This window comes from Pelophylax lessonae, assembly GCF_965119305.1.
Source record: "Pelophylax lessonae genome assembly, chromosome: 1".
NCBI classification, from domain to species: Eukaryota; Metazoa; Chordata; class Amphibia; order Anura; family Ranidae; genus Pelophylax; species Pelophylax lessonae.
In genome coordinates this window covers 263,384,797-263,408,710 of record NC_138768.1, presented here as the reverse complement: position 1 = coordinate 263,408,710, position 23,914 = coordinate 263,384,797, and the positions used below count along the sequence as shown (strand labels likewise).

The 23,914-nt window shown below is 45.4% G+C and overlaps 1 protein-coding gene across 1 annotated transcript in view; it reads left to right on the top strand.

Moving 5' to 3' along the window:
• The window catches only part of LOC309554335 (septin-2A), a 219,879-nt gene that overhangs the window by 30,092 nt on the left and 165,873 nt on the right, over positions 1-23,914 (top strand). The window contains exons 2-3 of the mRNA XM_082255992.1: positions 17,179-17,228; positions 19,093-19,192. Coding sequence (XP_082112118.1) covers positions 17,202-17,228; positions 19,093-19,192 — 127 coding nt within the window. The 5' untranslated portion in view covers positions 17,179-17,201. The remainder of the gene's footprint in view (positions 1-17,178; positions 17,229-19,092; positions 19,193-23,914) is intronic.

Below are 23,914 nucleotides of genomic sequence, written 5' to 3'. Positions count from 1 at the left end.
GTCCCGGAGGACAAAAACTCTCGGGGGGGGGGGGGGGGCTCTAATAGTATGGCATAGAGCAAAGACACAGCATGCGGCAAGGGAGAAGTCTCCGAAAGAGATTTGAGGGACGTCAGCTGACGGTCAAAAAACTATCTGGGTCCCAGCCTGCGGAGGAAATGGATCAGCTGCAGCGCCTGCCACCTGGTAAACCGAAACGGACCCCCTATCTCTGTCAGCTGTAGGAGGGAAGGCCATACTGCAGCGCTCCCAAAATCTGTCACTCTGAAGCGCCCCAGCTCCAGAAGAGCCCGAAACCTCCCCCCTTCACAGCCCAACGAAAAGGCTGGGTTACCCAAAATCGGGAACATAGTCCCCGAGGTCAGGGCCGAGGAACAGACCCGGATCGTTGGGCCAATAAGGGAGTGCCTTCTGACAATTGCAGGGGCCGATCCAATACACCACGTGGCACCCGGAAGGTGAACTAGAAATAAAGAGATCTCCAGTGACGTCCACAACTTTAGTTTCGCATGCCTGCACCAGTCCACAAGTATGTTCAAGTGGGCCGCCTGGTAGTATCTCCTGGCTTTAGGGACTGCCACCCCGCCACTTGATTTGGGCATTGTAAGAATACGTCTGCTCAGCCTAGGACGTCGGCCCGGCCAGAATTTAGTGAAGGTGGCGTCCACTTGCTTAAAGAAGGCAGTGGGAATCGCCACAGGTAGAGGAATTTCGGTAGAATAGACATCTTGAGGATGTTGCACCGGTCGAACCAAGAATGAAGGCTCGTGGTCCATTTGTCTAGCAGGGTGCGCACTGTGCTCAGGACAGGAGGGAAATTTAAACGGTATACATCCCCAGGTTTCAGAGGCAACATCATACCCAAGTATTTCAAGGCTGAATCGGTCCATCTGAAGGAGAAGCTGTGGCGAAGGAAATCCCGGAGCCGGGCAGGTAAAGACACATCCATTGCCTCCGACTTGTGGTAGTTTATCTTAAGATGGGAGACCGCTCCATAGAGCTCGAATTCGCGTAAGCGGTTCGGCAGGGAAATCAAGGGGTTGGTGAGGGAGAATAGAAGGTCATCCGCATAGACGGAGATCTTATAAGAAGTGGGGCCCACAGGTATCCCGGAAATATCAGGGTTCAGGCGCACCTTGGTGAGGAAAGGTTCCAGGGAGAGGGCAAAAAGAAGGGGCGAGAGGGGGCACCCCTGCCTAGTGCCATTCAGAATCTGGAAGGGCCTAGAGAAGACGCCATTGGCCTTAACCATTGCACGTGGGCATGAATAAATACCTGAAATCCAATTAAGCATGCAGGGTCCAATGCAACACCTCAAACATGTACGCCAAATTCACGTGATCGAAAGCCTTCTCGGCATCCGTGCTTAAGAAGACAGTCGGACGGCGCGTGGTTCTGGCTAGGTGGATCAGGTTCAGGGCTTTGGTGGTATTATCCCTGGCCTCCCTGGTGGTGATGAAGCCGACCTGGTCTAAGTGGACCAGATCCGGCAGAAGAGGCTGGAGTCTGGTTGCAATCAATTTCGTGAAGAGCTTTAAGTCGGCGTTCAGTAATGAGATCGGCTGGTAACTCCCACACGCGGAAGGGTCTTTTCCCTCCTTAGGTATAACCGTGATGTGGGCCAACAGAGAGTCAGTATGGAAAGTGGTGGACCAGCCAATCTCATTGAACAGCTTCAGCATATGTGGGAGAAGCTGGGAGTGCAGGTGTTGGTAATACATAACAGTGAGGCCATCAGGGCCAGGAGCCTTACCCTTTTTCGCCGACTTAATGGCGACAGAAAGCTCTTCGGGAGAGAAAGCCTCCTCCAAGGCGTCCCAGGCCGGTGAAGGGAACCTCCTTAAGAGGAACAGAGTCCAAGTAAGACTGGACGCGTGCCACGTGTGACGGATCTTGTGGCAAGTGGTAAAGATCTGAGTAGAAGTCACCAAACCGTTGGAGATTTCTCTGGGGAGGTGCAGTTAACGGCCACTTGTGGCAGTGATGAAGGGGATGTAGGAAGAGAGCGGCTGATCCCTCAGAGCTTTAGCCAGTACCCGTCCGCACTTATCCCCCGATTCGTACTGTGTGCACTTACAGCGCTGGATGGCCGCCTTCGCCCAGTACTTTAATAGGTCAGCTACTTGGTTCCTCAGTTTTGTTAGCTCGGGGCCAATGGGTGGCATCCACCCCTCGCCTGTGCAGCTCCTCCAATCGGGCAATGTCACCCAGGAGTTTAGTCAATTGCTGCTCCCTGGCACGCTTAATTCTCGCCCCGTGTGTAATCAAGACCCCCCCCGAATAACGGCCTTGTGGGCTTCCCAGACCACTCCAGGGTCGCTGTTTGGCATATCGTTCAGCTGAAAGTATGTTTGGAGCTGTTGGGACACATCAACCAACACCTCCGGTATCTGGAGCAGGCTCTTGTTGAGCCTCCAATGCCAGTCAGACTCTCGCTCCGCCCCCCCCAAGCCACACCTCCATCGTGAAGGGGGCATGGTCGGACCATGTTATGGAGCCAATGTCCACTTCCACAACGGAGGAAAGAAGACGATGGGGGACCATGAAGAGATCAATGCGTGAGTACGCATTATGGGGATGGGAAAAGAATGTGTAATCCCTTTCGCCAGCGGGCAGAATATGCCATACATCCACTAGTTGGAGGTCCTTGAGCAGTCTACTAACTTGTCCCCTGACTCCCCGAGGCACTGAGGAAACCCCGGTGGACGTGTCGGAAGACGGATCCAGAGGAAGGTTCAGTCTCCCCCCAGTAGCAAACGACCCTCCGCAAACTCCATCAGGGAGGCCAGGGTTTTCTTCAGGAAGGCGTCTTGGCGTACGTTGGGAGCATAGATATTGGCCAAAGTAACCAATTGTCCCCCGATACGCCCCTTTAGAAATAGAAAACGGCCATGAGGGTCAGCACATTTAGCCAGTAAGGACCAGGGTATATTATTTGAGAGCAGAATGGAAACCCCTTTAGATTTAGAAGCAACATTGGTGGCGGGGTATGCGGTAGGGAAGAATCGGTTCTGGAGGAAAGGCAAACCGTCGGAGCGAAAGTGGGTCTCCTGGATGAAGGCAATGTCTGAGCGGAAGCGCGGCAAGTCACCCAGGAGCATGCGCCGCTTCTTTGAGAAGGGGAACATTGAGTCCCCTCGCATTCCAGGTGGTTACCCGCACGGGATCCATATCCGGGGGAAGTAGGCAGAGAGGACAAAACGGGAAAAGGACACAGACAAAGGGAAGACAGAAGGGGAGGTAGGGGGTGGTGGGGGATGGGAGGGGGAGGCGAGCAGTAACGGTACCGCAAAGCGGTGTGGTCAGAAACCAGGGGGGATGGAAGAGAGTAGCAGGAACTCCACAGAGGGGGTGAGGAGAAGGGGAAAAGTGAAAGAAGAGACACCCGTCTAGGAGAGTGAAACCCTCTAGGGTGTGGGCCTAAGTGGGGGGGTAGAACCAAACACGGCAGGAGAGCCGAGCCCTTTGGTCAGAGCTCCCTCGGCGTGTAAAACATTTGTCAAATTTATACCGCTATACAAAGTAACAGACAGGAAACATAATGTAGTAAACCGTATAGCAAGAGAGGTCCACAGGGCGATATCGGTGAAGTCAACCGACATACACCTCGTGGAGCTAGACCCGCCATCCACTACGATGTCTAAGATCAGTAAACCATAAAAAACCAGACAGCAAAAACAGTACACAAAGCACACCCAAGGCCAAAGCCGTCCCCGAGAGGGGTTGGGAGGTGGCCCCATCCGAAGGGCAGGGCCTAACCCCAAGTCCTGCCGTCAGTGGGACAATACCCTCCACCCAACTCCCTCATGAGTATATTCAACATCCCCAAAAAAAGAAAGAAAAAGGTGACCCAGGTCCCCCCCCCCCCAGGATTGCACAGGGGGTAGGCAGGGGCAGCGTCCACATCCCTGACACTAACAGCCTACAGGGGTGGCACCGCCGCCCCCGCAAGCCAGCAGGCCCAGGTCCCCCAAGTAGGTAGACATCTTCTTCGACAGTCTGGGGAGCCGGTCACATCTCTCCTCCGATTCCCCCACCAACAAAAAAAACAGAGGTACCTTCATCAGACGAGAGAGGGATGGGGGTGGGAGAGGTGCCGCAGTCCGCAGTGTTCTTTGTGGTATGGGAGCACCATAGCAATTGGCGAGGGGGAAGATAAAAAAAACAGTGGGGCACAGCATGTCGATTCCCTCCTTGTCCCGCAAGCAGGCCAGACAAACTACCCGGGTCAGTGCCCGGGAAGGGGACATGGAGGCTGGAGGCAACCACCCACCAGTCCAGAGGAGCGTCCATTGCTGGTTGTAGACAGTTCACAGAAGGGTGGCACAGGTATCGGAGACGAGGTGGAGATCGATGGTCAAGGAAAAGCAGGACATGGTAGTTGGGGCCCCAAGCGTTCCTCAGCTCAGGCAGTGTCACAGGGCATGCATGCAAACATGGAAACAGGACATCACGTCGATGGCAGAAGGACTACAGGAAAACGGTATCAGTCCTCCCGCACTGCTTGCGGGGTAGCAGGAACCAGTCTCCTTCGGCTGCTTGGAGTACGGGGTGGAAGGCCCCTGCCACGGGAAGCAGAACCGGATGAGCATCTAGGTGGGCTTGGCAGGTGCTGCAGCCAGTTTGGCATTGGGATCTGATCAATTTCTAGGAACAGGAAGAGTGCTGGTAGGTCATCTGGATGGTGTAGAGTGAATAAGGACGGTCCCTTGCGAACCGTGAGGGATATAGGGAATCCCCATCTGTATGTGCAGCCCGCCTGCCTGATCCTGTCCAAGAGTGGACGCATTAGCGCCCTCCTCTGCAAAGTAGCGCGGGATAAGTCCGGGAGGATTTTGACCCTGGCGCCATCAAAGTCCACTTCTCCAACCTCCTAAGCCTGTCTCAGAATCATCTCTTTATGGGAGTACCGGTGCAACCGGCAAATGACGTCACGGGCCTATCAGCATCCGAGGATCATGGGCCTAAGGCCCGGTGCACTCTGTCAAAATCCAAGTCCCCTTGCGGAACCGATGGTGCCAGGCATTGACAAATGGATAGAAGGTTGAAGGGACTCTTGCCCAGTGGCCCTAGGAAGGCCTCGCAGCCGAAGGTTGTTGCATCTACTGCGGTCCTCCATTTCCTCCATCTTAAGTTGTAGGGAGGTGACATGGGTCGCCTGGAATTTATGCACCTGCTCCAACTGTGACACCCATGCCTCTAGGGAGGAGATGGAGGTCTCTTCGGCGTTGACCCGGTCTGAAAGTTGTTGGATGTCCGACCGGACAGCTTGAAAGTCCCTGTTATGAGCCTCCTCCACCCTGAGCACCAAGGCCTCCATGTCCCGTTTAGTGGGCAAGGCCTGACTCGGGGCCCGAAGGTCGGCATCCATCCCGACCACGGATGACAGCTGGAGGGATTCGGGCGGAGTGTAAAGAGGGCGAGGTGTGCCCGATGGAGCCCATGGTTCCGAGTGAACCGACATGGCAGGAGAGGAGGGCGCACTGGTCAACTCAGCAGTGGCAGTAGAGACAGGCCGCGGGCTGGCAGCGTGTGCGCGGGCGGAGGCCGAGCGGGTCCCGTGAAAGAAGCTGTGTATGTCTGACTTCGGGGATGGCACTTCACTCCGCCATGTCCAGGACACGCCCCCAGGTGGTCTGTTTTCATGTGAGCTCCCCAAAGAGGAGAATAGGGAATCTAACAGGTCTGTCTCTACAAAGTAGGCGGAGACGGACCTGTCATCCGCCTGCTCAGCGGGGATCAGCAGGTCGATCCCTGCTGAGCAAAACGGAGTCCGCCGGGCGGAGAGCCTATGTGACAGGACCCTAAAGCTGGATACACACTATACAATTTTCCCTTAGATTTTTTCCTTTAGATTTACCAAAACCATATAATATGGGGTCAGACCTTAACACTTTCAATTTGGTTGCAATCAGGCAGGCCCTTGCACTACATAGTTGAAGGTAAATCTAAAGGAAATCTACCAACAAAAGTTTTATAGTGTGTATCCAGCTTAAGTTTCTTATTTTTTAACTTCCTTTAACAGACCAAGCTGTCCAGGCAAAGTAGTAGTTAGATGGTTGAAACAAACCATTTAACACTGACAGAGGTGCTTACAATTATCAGACATTTTTGTAAATTCTTTACCCAAAAAAAAAAAAAATAAAATAAAAACCTGTTTGATGTAACTGCTTATAAGGCTTTAGCTGGAGTTCAGTTTGTTAGTCAAGTCAATCTACATTTGCTAGTCTAAAGGCCCGTACACACGTGCAGATTGTCGGCCGAAAAGATTCGGCCGACGACCGATCGGCCGATTTTCGGCTTGTTAGTATGATGCTTCCGACAGCCGACAGCGCACTTTCGGCCAAAAAGAATCTGTCGTGCAAGCATTAAAATTTTTGTTGGCCAACACCAGAACGGCCGATTGTTCGCCAGTCAGTACAGAATTTGGCTGACAGACAGCAGATTTGCAAGACTGGGCATGCTCAGAAAAGAAAAAAAAACAGGAAAGTTAACCATCACATGACATCACTTCTGCAGTCGGCTGTTGTTGGCAGACAAAATTCGTGTGCAGTCTTTAGCACTTTTCAACAGACAAGACAGCCCTCAGACAAAAGACGGCCGATCGTTCGGCCGACGATCGGTACGTGTGTACGGGGCTTTAGGCTAAGTTCACACTATTGCGTGCCTGGAATGTGCACACAATCCCGCACGATCCTGACACATGGGAGAAATGTGTGGCTCTTTAGCAGACGCCGTGGTGGTGACATTATGACACATCAGCAAAGCGGCACAATTTTCAAAATAGACTCAGGACTTCTTTCCCCTTGTTTCTGAGGGTATGGCAGTCCATTGAAATGAAGAAATGTGATGTGTCCCAGAAAGCTGTGGAGGAGGGGGGGGGGGGGGCTTATGCTTGGATCGCCATGGCCGCAGCCGAAGTGGGGAAAAGCAGCGTGAACCTGTATGAACATTATAGAATATACATTTTTCTTCTTTCATAGTTTTCTGAGCTCTTAAGATCATGTCTTCTTACCACTCTACCATGACTTCTTACTACTCTATTTTCTTGTTCATTATAATAACACAATAGGAATACTACTTTTTGTATTGTAAAGTAGTTTGCTATAAGCCTACATGTAAAAGACCAGTTCTTACTATTAATGTGCCTTGTTGATATGAAAAGTGAGTTTACTGTTGGAATATGATCTTCTAATTTTTTCCTCGAGTCTGGCTGAGTAATGCTGTGCTTTAAGCTCTCTATGTGCTTGCTTTGCACATTCTTGTGTGGTCTTATAGTTATGTCTGAGCAGGGAGCCTATAAGATTGAAGCCACCTCATGTAGTGCACCCTTCTTCATGGTTAGCACAGCAGAACTATTTTTTGTAGGCTTCTAATCACACAAGGTTCCATTAAACCCGAAAGGCAGCAGACCTCCTTTCACGCTGTGTGATGTATGACAGGAAATGATATTCCGTAGACTGGCATCCTGCTGAGCTGAGAATGCTCTGAGTTCTTGAGTTATCTGGGTGCAGGCACCATTAGTTGATCCTGTAGTGGTTATGATAGATTATAATTTAAAGCATTCTACAGAATTACTTTCCCCTGCAGCTGACATATCATACTTATGTGGGATTAGTCTACCTAAAAGCTGCATAGGCCCTTGTCTTATGTCCGCCGACTAGAGTCTTTTTTTCAGGTACTTTTATACATGGGTCTAAAAAATTTCTTCTGGAAATGAGATTGATGCTTGGCATACACTATACAAAAAATCGTTCAAACTCATTTTCGAAAAACGAACATTAGGCCGTGAGAGCAGACGATCGTGCCATCATGTAATGACCGAATTTTAATCGATAAATAAAATAGATAAAAATGGACATAAATTAATCAGTTTTTTAGTTCATTTTGTCACATATACCTAGTACTAACCGTTGGGGCGAGAAACACATTAACCTTTCAATTTATCGTTGGTTCGGCAGAATTTTCCTACCTGTTCCTTCGATTTTTCAGGTCTGAAAAGTTAAAACCATTTTTCTATTTGTGCCCATTAACTGGACAAAAAACGGACCAAATGACAGATTTTCAAACTATTTTTCGGCTAGTGTATGGCTAGCATAACATCATCTATTTATCTTCATCACATGTTCAATTTATGATTCAAGAATGAGTAATGATGTAATATACTTTTAGATTTTTCTCATTCAGTCTGTGGTCTGATAGAAAATCAATATATTACTCCATTCATGCAAAACAGCAAACTGCAGCACCCACAGTTGCCTAAATACCTGAACAGTGACTGCATCTGATAGTATACAGTGACTTTTGAGCCAAGAATTTGCTACCTGGCTCAGTTGATTTTCAAATAAAAGTTTTTTTTTTTGAGGCAGCTGGTGGCTGACAGGGCAACTCACAGGTCGAATTTTAGCTGATTGCACTAGCTTAAAGCAGTGCCTTTACTCCCAACACTGGGGTGTCCTGGAGCTCTATCGGCCACTGATCTCTTCAGCAGAGCGGCTCCCAGGCCCCTAGACCCAATCTCCGACTGATTTAATTGGCCGGACCAAGGTGATGTCACTCTCGCACATGCGTGGAAGCTTAGCTACCACAGAATTAATGAAATTGTACAGTGAGCTACGCTTGCACAACTCGGTGTACAGTTGAGACAAGCAGGTAAGAAACCCTAGGGCCCTCGTACACTGATGCTGATAAATGGACATTTTTTTTTTCAGCAACCTCTGAACTCTCCTCTGTTATCTTATCTGTCCATGTACACTGAGACGTTTAGAGGCAGTTGAGTTTAGTGGCACTTTTTTTGAAACGCCAAATGCTTGTAGCAGCGTGCAAACACATCTAAACAGGGTAACTCGCATTTATAAGCTTTTGTTTATAGTTGTTTTCAATGGGGATACATTTCTAAACCATTTTACAGTGTAAAAACGTAAATGCTGTTAAACGCGGCAAAATGGACGTTTTTAACCGTCTGTTGCTAGCTGTCAAGTTCCAGCGTTCAGCTGAAGTTTTCAAATGTCCCAAGTACATGAAGCCTAAGTGTATGACAAAAATTAAGTTTATTGAATCATTTTTATAAGAAAAAGTAGAAAATTTCATTTTTTTCTCAATTTTCGTCCTTTTTTCATTTATTTCGCAAAAAAATAAAAACTGCAGGTGTTCAAATACCACCAAAAGAAAGCTCTATTTGTGGGGAAAAAGGGCATAAATTTTGGTTTGGGTACAGCATTGCATGACCGCGCAATTACCAGCTAATCACAGTTAAATCACACAGTGCCAAATTGCAAAAAATGGCCTTTGAGGAACTTTAAGAAAAAAAAAAGTTGGGGCAGAATTTTTAATGCATCGGAGACATGCTATGTCCCTTCAGCATTAGGCTTCATGTATCCGGGACATTTGAAAACTTCAGCTGAATGCTGGAACTTGACAGCTAGCAACTGACAGTTAAAACGTCCATTTTGCCACGTTTATGCGCATTTAGCAGCATTTACGTTTTGAATCGGCTGTCAAAAGTTGTGTACACACTGTCAGAAAGTTGTACCATCATTCCTCAGATAAAATAAGAGAAGGATCGAGACTTTACATGAAAAACATGACCAGGCTGTCAGGAACAATAAAATACCTTTATTAACTACCTCAATACTGGGCACTTAAACCCCCTTCCTTCCCAGACCAATTTTCATCTTTTAGCGCTGTTGCAAGTTGAATGACAATTGCGCAGTCATGCAATGCTGTACCTAAACCAAATTTGTGTCATTTTTTCCCCACAAATAGAGCTTTCTTTTGGTGGTATTTGATCACCGTCAGGTTTTTTCTTTTTTGGTGCACAAATAAAAAAAGCCTGAAAAGTTTGAAAAAAAAAAAAAAGTTTCTCTTACGTCCTCCGACAGTCGCCGCCTCTTCATATTCGTCACATATGGGGTATTAGACTTTGCTCCGAAGGAGTAGCTAGGCAACAGAATATGTTAACAATAAAGCTTTAACATATCCCACCCTCAAGGGGTGGTCCCCTCAGTCAATACCCTCCTACTTCCTGCAACCATATCTCAGTTTTAATGTCTAGCTTGTCAGTCTTTCCTTCAGACGGGTGTCGATCAGCGTTTGGCGCTGGCTACGATTAAGGGTCAGGTGTCGGCGCTGGCCGTTCTGTTTCAACGTCCCGTGGCTTCCAACTCCTTGGTTGGCACTTTTATTCAGGGTGTGCGGCATCTGGTTCCTCCTAGGAGGGATCCTTTGCCCCCTTGGGACTTGAATCTAGTTCTGTCTGTGTTACAACGTGCTCCTTTTGAACAGATCAGGGAGATCTCGTTGTCTATGTTGTCCAAAAAGGTCGCCTTTTTGGTGGCGATCACTTCGGCTCGCAGAGTGTCGGAACTGGCGGCTTTGTCCTGCAAGTCTCCGTACCTGGTTGTTCATTTGGATAAGGTGGTCTTGCGACCTAATCCTTCTTTTCTACCGAAACGAGTTTCGGAATTCCATCTTAACGAGGATATTGTTTTGCCTTCGTTGTGCACGAAGCCTAAACATCCAAAGGAGGTGAGATTGCACTCTCTGGATGTTGTTCGGGCGATAAGGGTTTACCTTAAATCGACTGAGTCTTTTCGTAAGACTGACTCCTTGTTTGTTCTTCCAGAGGGTCCTCGGAAGGGCATGGCGGCTTCCGCCTCTACCATTGCCAAATGGATCAGGCAGACCATTGAACAGGCCTATGCCTTGCAGGGGAAGGTTCCCCCTGTGCCTGTGAAGGCGCACTCTACTAGATCACTGAGTACGTCTTGGGCCTGCCGTCATGGGGCTTCTGTAGCCCAGGTGTGTAAGGCGGCGACTTGGTCGACCGTACACACTTTCACAAAATTCTACAAAGTAGATGTTCAGGCATCGGCGGATGCTTCCTTTGGCCGCAAGGTTCTTAGTGCGGCTGTTCCATAGGGTCCCTTATTGGGGACTCCTGGCTGTTGGGATAGCTTTTTTGTATCCCCTGGTTTTTTTGTCTTTTCCTGGGTTGTTGCTCCTGTTGAGCACTTATTTTTGCTGTTGCCCAGCTGGTTTCCTTCCTTTGGTAAGGTTCCTTTCTTTGATGTGGAGACTGCGTTGCCTTTCGGCGCGGATGCGTTTCCCACCCCTCATGTTTGCACTGCTTTGGGACGTCCCCATATGTGACGAATATGAAGAGGCGGCGACTGTCGGAGGACGTAAGAGAAAACGGAATTTTTGTAAAATCTTACCTGTAAAATTCCTTTCTCTGAGTCCTCCGACAGTCGCCGCCCCCGCCCCTCTTTTGGGGTTTGAATGTATACTCTACTGCTATTCCACTAAAACTGAGATATGGTTGCAGGAAGTAGGAGGGTATTGACTGAGGGGACCACCCCTTGAGGGTGGGATATGTTAAAGCTTTATTGTTAACATATTCTGTTGCCTAGCTACTCCTTCGGAGCAAAGTCTAATACCCCATATGTGACGAATATGAAGAGGCGGCGACTGTCGGAGGACTCAGAGAAAGGAATTTTACAGGTAAGATTTTACAAAAATTCCGTTTTTTTTGTTTAGGTTATAAAATTTTGTAAATAGATATGTTTTTTCCTGCACTGATGATGCCGCACTGATGATGCCGCACTGATGATGCCGCACTGATGATGCCGCACTGATGATGCCGCACTGATGAGGACACACTGATGAGGACACACTGATGGGGTGGCACTGATGGGGTGGCACTGATATGCAGCACTGATGGGCACTGATATGTGGCACTGATAGATAGCACTGATATGCAGCATTGGTGGGCACTGATAGGCGGCACTGATGGGCACTGATAGGCAGCACTGATGGGCACTGATGGGTGGCACTGTTGGGCAGCAATGATCGGCACTGATCGGCACTGATGGGTGGCACTGATCGGCACTGATGGGGGGCACTGATGGGCACTGATAGGCAGCACTGGTGGGCAATAATGGGCACTGGTGGGCGGCACTGATAGATGGCATTGGTGGGCAACACTGATAGGGAGGCCACTGGGGGGCTCTCTGAGCCCTGTTTGCCATCCCTGGTGGCCATAGTGGGCACCCCTGGTGGTCATGGGTGGGCATCCCTGGTGGCTTAGTGGCACCCCTCCCCCCCCCCCAGGGCTGCACTGGTAATCAATGTTCTGATTACCAGCACAGACCCCCCCCCTGTGATCAGTGAGTAATTAGAAATACTCACTGATCACCCCCGCAGCAGCACCGATCCTCTTCTCTTCTCCTCACTGACAGGATCTGTCAGGAGGAGAAGAGATCGAAGCCGTTACAACGGCTCTATTTACATTACATGACGGCTGTGATTGGACACAGCCGTCATGTGATCAGGAGGGCCAATCACAGGGCCCTCCTGCCGAATGATGTTGCTCTGTGTCCGAGGGACACAGGCACATCGAGATCGCGCCGCTGCGCGTGCCCGCGGCGGCGCGATCTCTCTCCTTCTGAAGGACGTTCCGGAACGTCCATTCAGAAGGACGAGACTCCCGCCCGGCCGTATATGTACTATGGCCCGGGTGGGAGGTAGTTAATGTAACAAGTATTGAACATCATCATAAAATAGTTCACAATATAGTAAAGCGTGATTCCATTGGAGGAGTATAATGACTGGTAAGTCATCCTCAAATCCAGTGTTCATAAAAATAAAACAGGTATTGAAACCACAGTAATGTAGTCGTTGGATAAAAATCACAACATTGATTGCATTAATGGTAGAGTAGTAGTATGGTCATAACTTCATCAGGAGTAAATGTTTTGTTCATGTCTAAAAAACTTATATATATATATATATATATATATATATATATATATATATAACTGTATGAGGATCAAAAACAACAATAATATAAAATGAAGACTGGACAAACGAGGAAGGGGGAAAAAATAAATCCCCCAATATACCAAAAGGTTACGTTGCAAATGGAGTCGGTACTGGCACAGGAGATGGAACATGGCACCAGGGGTCTCAGACGGGAGATGAGGGCTCGCAGGGCAGGCAGGCAAAAGCAGAGAAGCCACACATCGGTGGGTGTGGTCTAAGTGGAAAAAATATAATCTAAAAATGCATATAAGCAGCAAAAGGGATGTCCAAAAGTGATATAGGTAAAGTGTACTTGGTAAAAATGTGACTGAGATAATGGTATATCATGGTGCTGCTTATAGAATGCAAATATAGGGAGAAAATCCGTAGGAGTATTTAGGGTGTCACCAAGTGAGAATAGAGCGTGGGTGTGTAGGACTAAGTGATCAAGAGGTGAAGCCAGTTAACGGAAAATAGGAACCGTGAAGCTGGAAGCACACATGGAAGATAAACCATGGTGCAGGCATGAATAGAATTGCAGAGGAAAGGAAAGAACGACCAGACCAAAACCCATAGATATAGAGAGGTATGGAAAGTGAGTGGCTGGAGAGAAGTAAAAGAATGAAGGATAATGTCAGAGCCATAGATCAGACCACAACCAAGTGTGTTCCCATCCGCAAGATACCTACCCATGCTGCGGTCCCAGCGTCACGCCTGTGTAAACCACTGGATCCCCAAGTGGGTAGTGGACGCCGAAGCGGACCAACCCGCAGGGAACCTAAATTCCTCAGACGCAAATGTTTGCCTGATTTTCTTAGTTTATACGAGCCATTATTTTTCCCCTTTCCTGATGAGAACCTAATCGGTGTTTCACACTGCAAGGTCTATTTCTTCCCTGCTAATCCCCGGTTGTGGTGCTGGGGACAGGCAGAGAGGGGAGTAGGAGATAAATAGCGCAATGTTAAAAACTTTAAAATCGCCATAAAGATTCTCTCGTTTTTAAAAGCCCAGACATTCCTTAAAGCATGTCTGCCTAATAAAAAACATCAACCCTTCTTGCTATCAATAAAGACCTTAGCACACGTAGATTGGAATGAGGGACAAGTAGATTGGGACTCTAAATTAGTCCCTTGGACAATTTGTTTTTGTTTTTTTAGAAAATTTCCACACCCCTGGGGATAAAAGTCCTGACCCAGTGATCTACTGTCACAGGTATAGTAAGAAATGAAAACAAAACATTTTGGCTGGCATTTCACTTTAAATCTGGATTTACTTTATAAAAAGTGCTGTATATTGTTTATCTCGAAATGATTGGTTTCACTCAGAATATTATCTTTCCAAGTCTGTAATCTTTGAATGTTGGCTTGAAGGGTTCTTCCCATTAATCTCAACATGCTGCTGAGTTTGACAATGTTTGAGAAACCCCACAGGAGCACTGTACTATTATTCTAAACTGTTGCTGAACTTAAGGTGTTTATATGTTCAGATTTCTGGGGACCTTTTGGTATAAAGCCAGGTCTTGGAACTCATTAAAGGGTCACCCGGTTGGAGTTGAGGAAAAGTTTGCATCCCGTTTTGTCTACTTAAATCAATGATCAGCTTGAGATGACTGAACGTTGTAGTGCTTAGTTTTCAGGATCGCTTACCATGGCTTTGTGTGTTTTTAGCTGGCATCACAAGATTAAAATAAATTGACTCTTGGTCAAAAATCATGTTTTTTATGTTTATCAGCAGTTTCAAATGTTAAACAAGTAACATGTTTTAATCTTCAAGTCAGCGTGGCCAATTCCACACCATTGCAGAGTGTTAACAACCTCACGCTCGGGTGTTATAGGTCGCACGTTTGCTTTGCATTAAGGCTGCCAATTTTAAATGGGTTGATAATGTACCACAGTTCTCCTCAAGCTGCATCTGACACTTATTTTACATTTTTTTTTAGCAATGCAGTGTACCACAATTCATGATTGTGTGCCACAACAAGGTGGGCTGAGGTGTAATTCATAATAATTGGCACCGCTACGCACTAAAGTCTGGTACACACTGTCTGCTCTGGTTGGAGCCGCTGTACTAGCTATGCAAAGTTAGTATAGCGATCTCCCCCGCTGAGCTGTTGTTTTCTGATAGGGAGATGTCCCCCATTGGCTGAGAGCACTGATAGGGTGTCAGTCGGCTGCCGGTTTTCCAACATGCTCGTCCGAGAGAAGCTGACCAAACAGGCTGGCTTCTGTCGAACATGGAGGCAAACACACAGGCCAAATGTCTGCTTTTTTTTGAACCTGTAGATGTCTCCCAACATTTGGCCTGTGTGTACGGGGCGTGTGTGGTATTGTGTGTGCATTATGGCTGTGCAAAGGTGTGAAGCTGGCTTTAATCAATGCTTAAAATCTGCATGGCACTGTATAAAGAATATCAGTTGGCACCAGAACCTAGTTTTATGAAGTTCAAACATAATAATGTGGTCATCTGGATTAGTTGAGATCCACTAAATTAGTAATTAAGGTGTACAAAAATCTAGCAAATGTGTCTTTTAATCTTTAATAAGTGATAAAAATAGTTGTAATAGAAATAGCAAAAGTGTTCCTGGTGGGGCTTAAGTTGTCAAGATCTAAGCCTATTAACGTTTGTGAAGTTGAATATAATTGTGTAAAATAATAATCATGTCGTCAATAGTGAATGAAAGCCATTGATTGGTAAATTCCATTTGGTTTTGAATGTATGACCATCTGAAAGAATTGGCTCACTGGATGAGCAGTCATGCAATTTTTCCAACAAAGCAAATTTTGTGGACAAGTGGAAAGCCATTGTTTTCAGTGTGACTTGTTCCCACCAAAGCGTTTAGGCCCCTTTCACAGACTCTGTCCGTTGGACGGACTCCGTTTATCTCAGCGGGGGATCGATCCGCCGATTTCCCCCCCCCCCCCCGAGCAGGAGGATGACAGCTGTTCTCTGTGCTGTGTGCGGAGACACAGCTGTCAGTTCCCCATGCATCTCTATGGGGGAATCGGATGGGAATGGACCGTTCTAATCCGATCCGCTGGACGGATGTAAAATAGGGTTTTTATCCGTCCAGATTTGACGGATCGGATGTCAGTGGACATGTCTCCGCTGACATCCGATGCCCCATAGGGATGCATGGGGGGACCGTTCAGATCCGCCAAAAAAACTGACAGGTGGATCTGAACAGTCCGCCTGTGTGAAAGAGCCCTTAGTGTGTTGGGAAAAAGATATCAGTATGCCACATTTTTTGTACTGACTTGCATATCACTATTTCGGTAATCTGAAATAGAGTGTCTTTAAATAGTGTTTTATAGCCTTTGGTAGGTAGATTTCAGATACAACATCTTGGAAAATGTTTGATATCCCTTCTCTCAATTGTGCAGTGACTGCTGACTGATCGCTTTTTTCCCCAATCTATGGCAGAGCCAATAATAGTGCTGTGGTGCATCCGCCTAGTGTAGTGGCTACAATCACATATGAGAGGGCCCGAAAGAGAAATAAGAGACTGCAGAAATAGCATAGCAGGCGTAATATACAAAGCCCGATCTGAGAGGAAAAGGGGAGAAGACCTCAGTTATAGGATACCTGGGCTGTTCCAACCCTCACCACAGAAGGGGGGGTACAAAGAGAGTGATGAGTGAAGAACGTAGGATTTGTTATTTGCGCTTGGAGTTAAAATATAGTATGTTGTAGATTCAGTTTTTATTGTAGACAATTAGCATGCTCATTTTCCCAGAGAGAGTTACATGGAAGGGACATTATTTCATTTTTTTTCCTTAAATCATGCACTGTAATTTTATTTTATTTTCAGCTGTATTAAAACAGGTATATACATCTTAGAACTACTTTAGTTATTGTTGGGTTTTTTTCTGTTCTGTTTTTAAAGAGTCCTGTACATTTTTCAGTCTGGTTCAGGTGCAAATTTAAGTGTCATACACTGCAAAAATTTGCACCTGAACCAGTGAATGAAACCGCACCTGACTCCTTTAAAAAATGAAAGGCATTGGTGCCTGGACATATGCAAACTGAGCCTAATGCCCAAAGGGGGCATGAAAAGGTATGTTTACCTACCCAATCCTCTGCTCCTCTGCCATGCTGGACTGCTCCCGACAGCTTCTTCTTTTCTACGCTCCAGTAATCTGATTTCACCAATATTGATGCAGGGTCCATAGCCTTGAAATGGACATAGGACACAGAGGGATAGTCCACTTCTGAAGCATGGGGGTGCTTCATCTGCTGGGGGAGCGGAGGATCCTGTAAGTAAAAGTGCTTTTACAGCCTCACCACAAGGGAGAAATTTCACATTTCCCAGAGCTGGGCTTTAAAAATTAAATATTTACTTTCTATGTTGATTTTGACAGTTACATTTTTTTCTTTTAGGTTAAAAAAAAAAGTAACGCAGTATGTCTCAAACTGGAGAAAAAGTAAAGGTAGGTGCCATAATAGTATTGATGAGACAATGTACCCTTCATATTAACGGTGCCTTTGTTTAATCAGCTATGTATTTTTAAGGTTAACTATCATATTTTAGGGTTGGATTCAATTAGATTTTTTAAAACTAATATTAGTGTTTTAACCAATGTTTTATAGCTTTTACTAAAGGATTCACTCAAAGCTAAACCAAGAACACTGGAGAAGCTGTCTGCTTTCAGGCTGGCTCTCTCAACGTGTTTGTGTGTGAGCTTTGCCTGCTGTTTGGAAAAATGCAGTGTGAAATATTCATATGTCATTTTATATATACCTGGCAAAATAAAAAGGAACATATTATTTAAAATATTATTTTTATTCTTGAGCACATTGAATATGTTAAGGAAATGTATACAAACTGCTACACTTCACTTTAAGATGAATTGCACACCATGGGCCATTTTCATGTATGGACCCTTGGCAGACCATACATTAGTCTTTTTTTTTTTTTAATTCAGCCGGGGGGTTGAATGAAAAAAAAAATAAAAATACATGATTCCCCATTCCACACATTTGATTTGGATGGGGCAATCACTTCCACTGTGCCATTGTGTTCTGACAGCAGGGAGACTTCCCCACCATCAGATTACACTGAAAATGTTGTGCAGAATTTGGTAGATCTTCTCCTGTAAACCAGCCTGCCCATAGATGGATCAAAATGTGGCCGGTCCCTGCTGAACTCGCCTAATTTTCAATCCATTTATGACCGGCTTTATCCTCTGCTTTGAAATGGTCTACCTCGTAGCCATTCTGCAGAATATCACAGATAAGCTTACTGAAATGTTGTGTATCAGGCGACGGCTTCTTAATGAAGAGTCCCTATTTGTGGAAGTATTTATCGGCGTATAACACGCACCGGCGTATAACACACACTTCAAATTTAGGAGGGAAGTTTTAGGAAAAAAGCTTGAATTTGAAACAAACAGCATTGAACTCCGAATTTTTGTTTTTTAGTCAAATGCAGACACTTACCATTGCCCCTGAATGCAGCCTCATCAGCACAGTGTTTTATATGGTGTGTGTGTGTGTGTGTATATATATATATATATATATATATATATATATATATATATATATATGTGTATGTATGTGTGTATATATATATATATATATAACTTTACAATCACTGTAAAGGTTTAAGCTGAAGTAAGATGGTATACCCTACAGATATAAAGCATATACAGAAAAACCTCGAATACTCTTCATTCATTAATATTTAACCAGACACACTGCTAGATGTGCCGATGACAATTCATAAATGACTGCTAGGACAATAGTATAACCAATATGTAAAAATCAATACACTTGTGTGCAATTATTGGAACAAGAACTCATGGAAGAAATAGTCCATAAAATAAAAGCTATTAAGAATTTAGCCATGTACCGTACTTGCAGCGATATACCGGTATTTTAAAAACAGTCCAGGCAGCGCTGAGAAGCAGAGGAGGGGGGCGGGCCAGACCGAGGGGAAGCGAGGACGAGCGGCTGCTGTCATCAGAAGTCCCGGCGTCTACCTATGATAGACGTCCCGCGTCCCTGCATTGGACCACTGTGCTGTCTATCATAGGAGGTGGGACTTCCTATGACAGACACCGCTCGTCCTTCCTTATACTTGTCCCGGCCCGCCCCTCCTCCTTTTTTTTTTTTTACTAGATCGGCGTATAACACGCACTGGTGTTTTGCCCTCCATTTTTAGGAGGAAAAAGTGTGTGTTATACGCCGATAAATACGGTAATAACATTTCACTGTTTGTGAAGCTGTTTAAATCTTAAAGCTTTTCCACGTATCTTTGTTACAATATTTAGAAATCTGTTGTCTCTTTCCTAGTTTTCTGACTCTGCTGGCTATGTTGGATTTGCCAACCTTCCTAACCAAGTTCACAGAAAATCAGTAAAGAAAGGGTTTGAATTCACCCTCATGGTGGTTGGTAAGTGGAGAAAAATGACCAAACTGTTCCAAATTTTGCTGACATGGATTGGGACTGCATGTGGTGGAATATCGCTAGAATCATTTCACTATTGATAAATTCTGATACAAATATGTGAAATGCAGCCTACAAAAATGTTTCTTTTTTAGGGCTTGTCCAGTAAAGATTTTTTTATGATGTGGTGCCAAATTGTACTTGCAGTAACCTCTAACACCATCTGAATTTATCTTGTACTGGTTTGGCTTCTGTAGAGGAAATTCTGTAAGCATTAAAACTCAATGCATGTAGGCCACCAATTTGCTCTTGCAGTAAAATTTAACTTTAGCCACTTGTCTGGGCTATTTATAAACAACAACTGGTAGCAAAGACATTTAAATACACTCCTAACTCCTATAGCAACTGGGACTGTGCTTAAAGCTGTTAAGCTGACTGATGGCTTTCTGGTGGAAGGCATCGATTTTTTTTTTCCCTGACATTTTTGCTGGGTTCCACTGTCCCTGCTCTGGTCCCGAACCAGCATGGTATATTATCACAGATAAAAAATAATGGGTGGACTAACCAATGAAAAGGTGGCTGCACTTGAACTCTAAGAACTAAAGAGTACAGAAATAAAGAAATAAGTGCGCTGTAATGTGATAATGGATATGGATTTAATAACCCATACAAATCAAATAAAATTCTTGTTCATACAATTCACTGTGTATAGCAAATGATCTAAAAATATTCTACAGCCAATTGCTGTATATGATGTGTCTGCAATTTAAACACTGTGTAAACACAACACAAATACTGTATGTGAAAAAGAACTGTCTCTTGAACAGGTGTAAATCACGGTGACTCCTTCACACAAAGGGTCTCAGTGCAAATCCCAGTGGATACTCTATCCAAACGATTCAACATAAAACCAGTGAATTGGATTGGACTTACTAAATTGGATTACCAAATCCACAGCAAAAATGTGCAAATTGCAGCCAATAAACCCGTGATCCTCACAGTGACTGATCCCTCCTTTCTGTGTATCACCACGTGTTGTAAAAAGTTATAAATGGCTTCTTACCAACTCAAAACTTAGGGTAGGCTTAGAAATATACACTCCACCAGTATTTCCTCCTGGGATGTTGTCCCGGTATGTACAGTGGGTACGGAAAGTATTCAGACCCCCTTAAATTTTTCACTCTTTGTTATATTGCAGCCATTTGCTAAAATCATTTAAGTTCATTCTTCTTCCTCATGAATGTACACATAGCACCCCATACTGACAGAAAAACACAGAATTGTTGACATTGTTGCAGATTTATTAAAGAAGAAAAACTGAAATATCACATGGTCCTAAGTATTCAGACCCTTTGCTCAGTATTTAGTAGAAGCCCCCTTTTGATCTAATACAGCCAGGAGTCTTTTTGGGAAAGATGCAACAAAGTCTTTCACACCTGGATTTGGGGATCCTCTGCCATTCCTCCTTGCAGATCCTCTCCAGTTCTGTCAGGTTGGATGGTAACCGTTGGTGGACAGCCATTTTTAGGTCTCTCCAGAGATGCTCAATTGGGTTTAAGTCAGGGCTCTGGCTGGGCCATTCAACAGTCACGGAGTTGTTGTGAAGCCACTGACCCCCACCCCCCTCCCGGTCCCCAAGTCCCTGAATTTGAATTCTCTGCATTTTACAGTCTACTGTACAGCAGAGCTTTGAGTAGGAGAAGAGGAATAAGCATAAGGGCCAATCGGTTGTGCTACAGTGGTCAGGTGCGGATAGAAGAAATTACCAGATTGGCAGAGAGATGAGCTTAGAAGTCTTCTGCTGCTTCTTCACTGTCCTGTTCCAGCGTGTGGTGGGAACAAGACCTATATGTATTATCAAACTGCAGTGTCGCTGGTTCAAATCCCAACCACAACACTTAACTGCCTGGAGTTTGCATGTTCTCTGTGCCTTTGTGGGCTTCCTCTGGGTACTCTGGTTTCCTCCCACACTCCAAAGACATGCTGGTAGATTAATTGTCTTTTGTCTAAATTGGCCCTAGTATGTGTATGTATGAATGTTAGTTAGGGACCTTAGATTGTAATGTGACTGATGTGAATGTACAATGTATATGTAATGTGCTGCGTAAATTGACGGCGCTATATAAGTACCTGAAATAATTAAATAAATCTGCCCCGAATGAGGGGTAGGGGCTGTTTCTATATAAAACATTAATCCCTCATAAGAGTGAACCACGGTGGCTCGAGTAGCAACAGAGGCAATCTCTAGATTCGGAATGAACCACTAATGTATATGTGTTAATTGAGATGCCAAGTAAAAGCATTGCAGAGTCGGCAAAGCCAAACCTCCAGCCGTGGTGGGCAAATGCAACGTGTCAAGGTTGTCTAGGTGTTTTAGGACCCCATAGAAATGAGGAAAGTATATTGTTTATCTCCCTGAACAGTTTTTTGGGTATATAAATTGGGGCATGCCAAAATACCTATAGAAACCTGGGAAGGTGTATCATTTTGAATATATTGATTCAGCCTAGGAAATTCAGGGGCAGTTTGGACCAGGTCTGGAGGCTGTTTTGTAAGCGTGTTGTTAGGGGGTGTATAAGGATAATGTTATCCTTACTGATACCTACAGCAGAGTGTATGATAATAACACTTCTAAATGCACGCTTTGAATAAACCTGTATAATGGTGATATTAAAGATTTATGATAAGTTAGGATAATATATATAAATATCTTAGGCTCCGTTCACATGTAGACGTTTTGGGGCGTTTTGGGGGCGTTTTTCTGCTCTAGGATCAGCTCTCAAAACGCCCAACAAGACAAATCCTATTCATTTCAATGGCCCCTGTTCACATCTGAGCGTTTTGACGCCGTGAGCAAAACGCCCAACGCTCAAAAAAGTACATGGGCTTCTTTTTGGGCAGATTACAGGCGTTTTCCATTGGTCTCTAGTCAATCTAAAAACGCCTGTAAAAACGCCTGCAAAAACGCCCATAAAAATGCCTGAAAAAACGCCCATAAAAACGCCTGTAATAGCAACGCCAAGATGTGAACGTAGCCTTAATGTATTTTTATATTCATAAGTGCAAGCTAAAATGGCATTTGAAAGTTTGTTAAAAACATGTTTTCAATAAGATGTTATCGGGAGAGTGCCACCATGGGCAAGTTGCCATGTATCAATGTGCCATACCCTGAATGTGTGATAAGAAATCCTATAAAAGGGAGGATCTGAGATCGATCCGATCAGGGCATAGAGGGCGGCTTTATAGGGGTGTGCCTTCACGTAGCTACGTCTGATAACCTTTTTAATTTGGAATTCTTTTAGTCTGCAGTCCCCTATTCAGGGGGAGAAATTATTGGATATAAATGTATTTAGTGGTATTTGGTTCTCAATCCCCCAGATACCTGAATTTAGTAACCACTTGTAGGGGGACAACCAGAGGCATTTTAGGAGTAAACACAGGATCAAAATGGGAAAAAAATTACTTGTTCCAATTGACTTTGAAACCTGAAAAATTCCTGAATCTTGAGATTATGTTCAGTGCTTTAGTTAAGGAGCTATCTGCGTCGGCTAGGTATAATAAACAAATCATCAGCATATAAAGAGGTCTTTTCTTCTAAAGTATTTACCCAACAGCCCCTAACATCCCTATCTGCCCTTAAGACAGCTGCTAAAGGTTCTATAGCAAGGGCGAATAACGGGGGATAATGGACATCCCTGCCGTGTGCCCTGCCCTATTTGAAAAGCATCAGTAATAATATTATTTACTCGTAAAGGAGCCACAGGGGAAGAATAGAGCAACCTCACCCTTGCAATAAAATTGGGTCGAAAACCGATTCGCACAAGGACCGCTAGTAAATAGAGCCATTCAATGGAATCATAGGCCTTATGAGTATCTAATGACCCTATGATTCTAGTATCTGGGTTAGGCCCTACAGAATGCAGGATCGTGAACAATCGGCGCAGATTTATAGACGTTGATCGCATTGGTATGAAACCATTTTGATCTGGATTTATAATAGAGGTTATCACCTTATTCAATCGTCTAGCAAGAAGCTTGGCTAGTATTTTAGCATCTACATTTATTAACGATTTTTAGTTTAGTTTTGCTTCCTGGGACTTGTGGTTCGCCACAACATCTCTAACAGTCACCATAAGTGGGTTTAAATCATCCTCCACTGCGCTAATGTGCTGTTCAGCACAAAGTTAGTCACCACATAACTATTGAACATCATCCTTTAGGATGGCAAAGTCCACCCTCAACAAATAGTAAGTGTCTATTTGTTAGTGAGTGAGGCCAGACAAGTCTTTATGGCCGCCATTATTTGTGACAGGGTAGGTTCTCCCACCTGTACCCCATAGGCTCCCGTCAGCAATTCAGAAGGGGAGGAGGATGCCGCCTGAACAGCCAGCGGGTGTGTCGCCTCCAGCCAGTCCGGCTCCCCCTCAGCCCATGGCTGAGCATCAGCACTAGGAGAGCATGGTGGTTCTTGTGTGTCGCAGACGCTATTTTGGCCCACCTCGTGGGCGAAGCAGGAGAGCTTCTCAGCGGGCATCTGGTGTCTGTAGCCACCGTTCGGTGTTTCGGTCAGGATAAGTGAGCCTCAGGCTGTTCAGGATAATGTAGGATTTGAGTGCGGTCCGGAGCTCAGAGGAAAGGCTGCTTACATACCGGAAGTCAACACCCCCCCACCCTTGTATGTATTTAGTGGTTTGCCTGGAGTTCAGCTTAGAAATAGAATACTTTACT